The following is a 7,769-nucleotide window of genomic DNA, read 5'->3' as shown; positions in this document are numbered from 1 at the left end:
TGTTTCTTTAATAGTATTTTCATAATACTGATATCATTAGTATTCCACACGGTGTCTCGGACAACATGTAAAAAAATCAGATGTATGAGAACTGTTTGTTATGCAATACTGAAAATATAGAGGATCTTTGTTTTCTCTTTCTTGTGATGTTGGGCTTGTCTTTAACGCTTTTAAACAGCAGGAGGCGATGTTGAGCCACGTGCTTTGAACGTGAGGTCTGCGGATTGGCCGCAGCCGTAGAAGCAGACAGAGCAGCCAAAGGGAAGTTCTGCAGCGTGTTCGGCTCAGTGGAGCTGTGTTGTCAGTTCCTGCTTTTAACGATCTGAAAACAGCAAACAGATCTGTCCGATTTAAACTAGCTGCACACATATCGGCACACAATGGCCACTGGTAAGTTCAGATGTCTTCTTTGATGTCTTGTTTGCCTGTTTTTCTCTTTAAAGTAGGTCAAATTGCAATGCGGCTTTTTGAGCCGCTAGGCCGTACAGCGGTGCCGTCTATTACATGGAAAAATAACCGATATTTAAAAAGCAAATTCAACCCTCTGTGTAACTTAGTCTTTCATATATTGGAGATTTGGCTTACCCAAAGACAATTTATTTGTCTTAATGTCTTGGTATTCATTGAAATAGTTTTAAATATTATGTAGCTCTATTGCGAGTATTTAACCTGCAACGAGTCGATTGTTGCTAGCGAACTTGAATGCGTCATTGTTTATACCGAAACTTGTTTTTTCCATTTAAATAAGAAGCTGTTTTATTGTTATGTGATTCTCTACCTTAATGTAGAGGGGGACTTGTACGGATATTCTATTTCACAAAGTCCAGTAACTGTGTACATTTAAAAAGGATTCATTTTGTTTCCAGCAAGTAGTCTGAGCCGGGGCTTGATTAGGGCGCCATTTTCTTGCGTGCTCGCCTGGGTCCGGCCTACTTCATTGACCCATTTTAACTCTGCTCTCATTCTTGGTTAAATGCGTGAAGATGCGCTATTTAATAAACGCTGTGGGTAAATGTAGCAATGTTTTTTTTTCTACTTTCAGATTCAGGCTACGGTGGCGCTCAGAGGTAATTATACACTCATTCAAAACATTGTTTCAGAGGGAGATGTACCAAATGTAAACAATTCAATCTTGTGCAGTATAAATATTCATAATATTTCCTTTGGATTTTTGTTGCAAGAATCTTTTTCAGTCTGTTGGCATGTTTCTTTTTCACTAGTTGAAATATATTTGAGAATTTAATATTTTTATGAGCTGAATTTGAATGTGCTTTGTTGGCAGCTATGGGTCATATGGAGGTCAGCAGGGTGGCCAGGTAAAATATTTTCCAAAGTCCATTTTATAGCAACTTTATTGGTTATATTTATTTTAACTTCTGCCTCTTAATTACAGGGTTATGGACAAGGAAATGGTGGGGCCAGTGGTTCGTATGGAGGACAGAATTATCCAGGCTATGGTCAACAAGGAGCGCCGCAAGGTTCAGGTAATGTAGTTCATTGTTAAAGCTTGAGAGAATGGGCTCTTTGCACCTGAGCTTCCGCATTCGGGAAAAACGGCTCAAATTTTTCCGATCTATTGAAAACGGTACTTTACACCAGGTATTTGCAGGGCTTTTCCAAGGTAATAATTAATTATGTACATCAATCTGAAGCCCCGACAAGTAAGTCGGAGAACGGTTTTAAGATGTTCGCCTCGTTATACATTCACAGATACGAAGGTGAGTTTTACTTTCTTTAAACTTTGTGGCTAACATTAGCTTTAGCTTATGCTAGTAGGCAATATTCTCGGATATTTTTCTTATAAAAATCTGCTATTTAAGTATCTAAACATTTCTCATCCATTCTATCGGACAATGTTTGTACATTATTTTCAAGTATATTATATGTTTTTATTGTTAACGACAATAAACGCGGGCTGGAGGACAGATTACAGTTCAGGCTTTTTGCTTCCAGCCTGACGAAGCACAACGAGCCCACACTCATTAGGACGGTGTTTACAGCGGTGTTATGCTGATCAGTGGCTTGGCTGTCCGGCTCTGCTCTCTCGTTCCCAAACACTCGCTCTTTCAGGCTGAATACAGAAGCGATTTAATGTCAATAACACAGGATGGCTCCTTTACCTTCGTCTTTAGGCTGAAGAAGCTTATCCGGAGTGAAGTGAAGGCTGCAAACTTTGTTGTGTGGCGTTGGCTTTAACTGGTAGTTTTAACTGGTAGCGATGAATATTTACAAGCCGTCTTAATTCAGGATTGCTTGGAAATTCATGAAAACTTAAACAAAGTGCATAGTATCGTTTTATTTGTGTCTTAAGTGCGACTTTGACTTTTATAGCAGTTATAGTAACTGAAAGCGGAAAAAAGAGAGCCGCATTTGGGCATGCAGTTGTGACGTCAGCGCGGCAGGTGCAAAGAGCCCATAGGAATCCATTTGCATTTCTATTCCTTAATTCATGTTAAATACCATAAGAATTAAATTGAAATATGACTCACCCTATTTGTTTTGACAGAAGCTTATGGTCAGCCTCAGCAACAAAGCTATGGTAGCTATGCTCAAGACTCATCTGGGTAAGATGATTGGACCGACTCTCCAGATGGAACATTAATTGAAGTCTTGGGTGCCTGTTTTACTATCCTCCTTTCTTTAAACAAAGGTATGGCGACAAGTCGGCTTCTTACGGCCAGCCAGCAGCTGCGTCTTATGGTGGACAGACTCAGGGAGCTGGAGGCTATGGCCAGCAGAGCGCCTACGGTGGACAGAGTAGTGGTTACACCGGAGCACAGGCGCAAGGAGCTACTAGTGGCGGTGCCAGCTATGGCCAGCAGAGTACCTATGGTGGACAGACCAGTGGTGGATATGATAGCAGCCAGGGCCAAGGAGGTGGAGGCGGAGGCGGTGGCTATGGAAGATGGAGTGAAGGTATGGACATAGTTTAGTTGTTGTCAGAATTTAGTTTCATTAACATCCTTTGGTTACACTATGTCACACTTTTGTTCTGTCAGGTGAAAGTGGTGGTCAGGGCGGAAGGTTTGGCCGCGATAGTGGAGACCGCTCAGAAGGAGGTGGCGGCTTCAGGGGGAGAGGCCGCGGTGGCTTTGATCGTGGCGGTTACGACCGTAGTGGTGGCTATGACCGTGGAGGCTATGATCGTGGCGGTTACGACCGTGGTGGCAGAGGTGGACCTCCTGGTATGGGGTAAGTTGCACAGTGCCACTACCCCCCAGGTATCTATGTATTTGTAAATTAGTAACAAGTTGTTGTTTACCTTTCAACTACAAAACAATCCATGTAGATGGATTTGGTCTATCACATCAGCTTGTGCTCCAAGACCCCCCATGTTCTGGTAATATTTATTTAAATTTTCCATGAGTCCATTTATGATCCATTGAATGCCCCATTTTGGAATGATCTGCTTTATGCTTCAGATAATTCAGTAAAATGCTTGTGTTGAATATATTCAGGTGAAATGATGGATGCCTGTTCATATTGGCAACCAGATCAGTGAAGGTCATATTTAATAAAAAAGTAGGTTCTGATATGAACCCAGACAGGAGCAAGAAGATGCTGCATTTTGAGTTGCAGGAGGTTTTAACCAGTTCACAATACTGATATAAAGTATTGTAAAGGTTTTCTTGTTTTTTTTTTTCCTCTTTCTTTCGTAAGTGCCAAAAGTTTATATTTTGCGTGTTATCTTCAAATCAAATCAAATTTTATTTGTATAGCCCATTTCAGCAGCAAGGCATTTCAAAGTGCTTTACATCATAAACACAAAAATCTTAAGGGTCTTAATGAGACAAATCAGTCTTATTCATGTCCACTTGTTTCTAATTCAAATCTAGCTTGAAGAAGCCAGTTTTGTAGCCTCATTCACCGTTTACCAGTTTGATCCTAATACTATGCTTCCTGTCAGTCCATCATGCTTTTTACTTTTATTTGGCGACAAAAGGGGTGAGCAGTACATTATGCAGAGGAACACTAATGGGGTTTTTTTTTATCCCACAAGCTGCAAGTTTTTCTTCATACAGAACCTGGCAGTAAGACTTCTGACAAGGTTTTGTGAAAATGTCTTTCAGACCAAAAAAGTCTCTTGTTTAAGCAGACCTACGATGAAGAAAGATTTATTTAAAATGCGTAATAAATGTCAACTGAGACTCAATGACACGGTTTCTTTGACAAAACTAAAACAAGTCCAATGGAGAATTGAGCTTCTATACTGAGAACTTCTTTCACACTTTCCATCATTTAATGAAAGGTCAGTTTCACATCAAGATTTAGGAAATCTGTTAGCTCAGATTTACTGATCATTGATTTATTTTCTTTTAGTGTAGCATGAAGCTACTTGGTAGACTTCAAGGAGGGATGTAGCCAATAAACAAATATTTTCTTGTACATGAATTCGATATTCTAAACATGTTAATACCTGATGATTTTACAGGATTACTTTGTTGTAATGCTGCATTAAGGAGACCAGGTAAAAGCTTTTGGTAGAACAGTCGTATTCTTTACATAGACCTGGAGACTCACCACCAGCTACTTCACATTCAGCCAGATTCATTAAAGTTTTGTGTATTTGACAATGGTCAGCCTGTTTACTGTGTTAACATGGATCTACATTTTATACTACAGGTGTTGAGAGTGAATGAACTAAAACTGGGACCTCAGTTAAAGGATCTTTAAAAAAAAATGAAATAATTTGAAGATTGCTCATTGGTTACTGCACTCCTTCGCTCCAATCTGACTTTTCATTTGGAAACAAATTCAGCTGGTTCGCCAGCTTTTGGTATCCAATCTGGAATTGTCAATCAAAAGGACGAAATTGTTTGTAAATGGCGACCCATTGACCTGTGATTGTCTACACTCGTCTGCCAGGATGTTCAGTCAGAACTTCCTGGTCATCTGTGTATTGATCTGTAATGCCAAAGACTAACTCATTCATCGTGTGAGACATTTCCACTGTAGTCGCACACCCTGGCAGGAGTGCAAACTGGTGTGGATGTAGGGGAGCTTTGAGCTCTCGGTTGGAACAAAGGAAAGGCCATCATATCTTCAATTTTTTCCTCTGCAGAGGTGGTGACCGTGGTGGCTACAAAAATTTCGGTGGTAAGTGACGAGCATCAGAACTGTGTCGGTGGGGGAGGAGAGAACTTGAGTTAGAAAAAAAAAAAAAAAACAGAAAAGGGGGTTTAAGGAAAAAAAAAATCTCAATGAATGCCACCATTCTCATGTCCAGATTCCCAAGGAACTCCACCTAATGCTATTTCTCATAAATGACTACAGATATGGTAAAGAACTTGGAGTTGTAAAATAATGGTAATACTGCATGAAGACGGGGATGATTGTAAATGAAAAGGTGTTCCAAGGACCAAGAAGAGTAAACCTAAACGGGAGACATTTTTGGTGGTTTTCATTTCTGGTATAAGCTCAAAGAAAATGAGCAAATCTGTTCTTGTTGCAAGGTAATGGTATTGGTGATGCAACGGTACAAAAACTCACATCAGTACAGCTGTAAACATGGATTTTTGTTAAAGTTATCACTAAACTTTGGTAGGGCTGATGTTTGTGTGAAACTCCACAGGTTGGGTCGAAGAACTTATGTTCCTAAAGTGTTCTTCTTTTATCCGCTTCTCTGTTGCATAGGCTCTCGAGATTATGGCTCAAGGGATGATTCAGGTGGGCTTTTCTCCTTTAAATCTTGATTAATTTAATGAGGATTTGCCCAGTCTAGCTTCTCAAACATGACGTTTGGGTATTCCTGACACTGTTCATTTTCTCCACAGGTGGGGAGCAGGATAACTCTGACAACAACACCATTTTCGTACAGGGACTTGGAGAAGATGCGACTGTTCAAGAAGTTGGAGACTACTTCAAGCAGATTGGCATCATCAAGGTACAGAGTTGGTGCAGCTGCCTCATTTATAAAAATTATTTGAAAGATTCTCCTAATGAAGCCAGTAACTGGAACTACATGATCCAGAACACTAATTATGGCCATGCTTTTTATGTCTTTTAGGTAAATAAGAAGACCGGCCAGCCGATGATCAATATCTACTCTGACAAGGCCACTGGCCGACCCAAGGGAGAAGCTACTGTGTCCTTTGACGACCCTCCATCAGCTAAAGCTGCTATTGATTGGTTCGATGGTAAGGCCACTCATTACTTTGAGCATCTTGACTTGTTTAGCTTCTTCTTACATGTTGTGCTTGGTCTTGTAGGAAAGGAATTCAATGGCAAACCCATCAAAGTCTCATTTGCCACTCGCAGAGCCGAGTTCACCCAAAGAGGAGGGTTCAGAGGTGGACGAGGAGGTGGGTGATGTTCAGCTTGAGTAGCAATAGCATTACTGGTGGTGGTTTAATGTTGACCAGCAGTTTGTCTGGTCAGGATTCAGAGGTCGTGGCGGTGGAGGAGGACCCAACTTTGACATAAAGGGAGGCGACTGGCCGTGTCCTAACAGGTTAGTCCTTTTATTACAGAAATAACGGGTATGACTGGTGAATATTATGACATTAAGCAACATTTTCTACCAACAGCTCTTGTGGAAACATGAACTTTGCAAGGCGGCAGGAGTGTAACAAGTGTGGAGCACCCAAACCAGAAGATGCTGGATTCGGAGGAGGAGGTTTGTTTGTTTTTTTGTTTTGTTTTTTTTCTCAAAATATAAGGCCGTTTTAACAGTTTTACTTAACATATGTGACTATTTAGTGCAAAATGTTTTACTTTGTTCAAAAGCATCCTGTGTTTGCCATGTGCAGATCGTGGTGGCAGAGGAGGATTTGGAGGTGACCGAGGTGGAGGTTTCAGGGGCCGCGGGGGTTTCCGTGGCGGAGACCGTGGGGGCTTCGGAGGCGGCGATAGAGGTTTCGGAGGTGGCTACAAAATGGGAGGAAGGTATGTTGAAGATTGAGATCAACTGAAGATATCATAAAGTGGCCTTATTTCTGAATGTAGCTTTGTTGTGTGGCCACTAGATGGCATAGCCTGGTTGAAGATTGGAGCTGTTGCTGTTGCTTTTTCACCTGATATACATCAAATGAGGAAATGCATTCATGAAGTATTTTTGTATAAACTTTATACTGTGAATGGATTTCATAAAATTAACTTTCAATGTCTTTTTTTTTTTTTACCCTGTATGACCTTGTTCAAGGATGCTCTAATTTATGTTGAGGAGAAACAAAGTGATGTGAAACCGTCTGTGGGAGGACGTACAACATCCTTGAGATTCAGAATGCATGCTTGACATCACGTCTCCCTTTATTTAATTGCTGCTTGTCCAATGACATGAGTGAATGGCCTTTTCAGAATTCAGCTCATGGCACATCCTCTGTCCTTTTTCCTCAGGGGTGACCGACGAGACGACAGAAGAGACCGGCCATACTAGGAGTTGAAAGACACCATTCCAGCCCTCGTCTTTGCCATTGGAGGGTGGGGAGGGGTTCTAGTGTAGAGAACACTTGTGGGAGGGGTAATAAATCATCATTAGTCTTTTTAGCTTATTCATCCTAAGTATTACTGTTCATCTGTGATTGAGGGATGCATTGAGCTAATGCAAAGAGGTTTGGGGGCTGATTGGCACTGTTGGCATGTTGTCACATTTTGTTTTTTTTTATTATTTCTGTACATTTTTGTTCCCTTTGACTGTAGATGCAGATGGTTTGAGCTAGACTGTCTTTTTTTGTATGAATGGAATAAAATGTTTTACCTATGTTCTTTGACTTTCTTTAAAAAAATGTTATTAAATCTGGTTTGTTTTCTGTCTTTGTTTTCCAAGTGCA

The 7,769-nt window shown here is 40.7% G+C and overlaps 1 protein-coding gene across 1 annotated transcript; it reads left to right on the top strand.

The window, feature by feature from the left end:
• The first annotated feature begins 247 nt into the window (after positions 1 to 247).
• taf15 (TAF15 RNA polymerase II, TATA box binding protein (TBP)-associated factor) lies at positions 248 to 7,752 on the top strand. The gene is made up of 16 exons (XM_055027855.1): positions 248 to 390; positions 1,043 to 1,067; positions 1,283 to 1,316; positions 1,394 to 1,484; positions 2,507 to 2,564; positions 2,651 to 2,916; positions 3,000 to 3,192; positions 5,063 to 5,097; positions 5,635 to 5,667; positions 5,775 to 5,884; positions 6,008 to 6,137; positions 6,210 to 6,302; positions 6,379 to 6,451; positions 6,528 to 6,616; positions 6,750 to 6,885; positions 7,336 to 7,752. Exons 1-16 carry the CDS (start codon positions 381 to 383, stop codon positions 7,373 to 7,375), a joined length of 1,416 nt encoding a protein of 471 aa, XP_054883830.1. The 5' UTR covers positions 248 to 380; the 3' UTR covers positions 7,376 to 7,752.
• Positions 7,753 to 7,769: the final 17 nt, after the last annotated feature.

This window comes from Poeciliopsis prolifica, unplaced genomic scaffold (assembly GCF_027474105.1).
Source record: "Poeciliopsis prolifica strain line A6 unplaced genomic scaffold, Auburn_PproV2 SCAFFOLD004, whole genome shotgun sequence".
NCBI classification, from domain to species: domain Eukaryota; kingdom Metazoa; phylum Chordata; class Actinopteri; order Cyprinodontiformes; family Poeciliidae; genus Poeciliopsis; species Poeciliopsis prolifica.
This window is presented reverse-complemented; position numbering and strand designations above follow the sequence as displayed.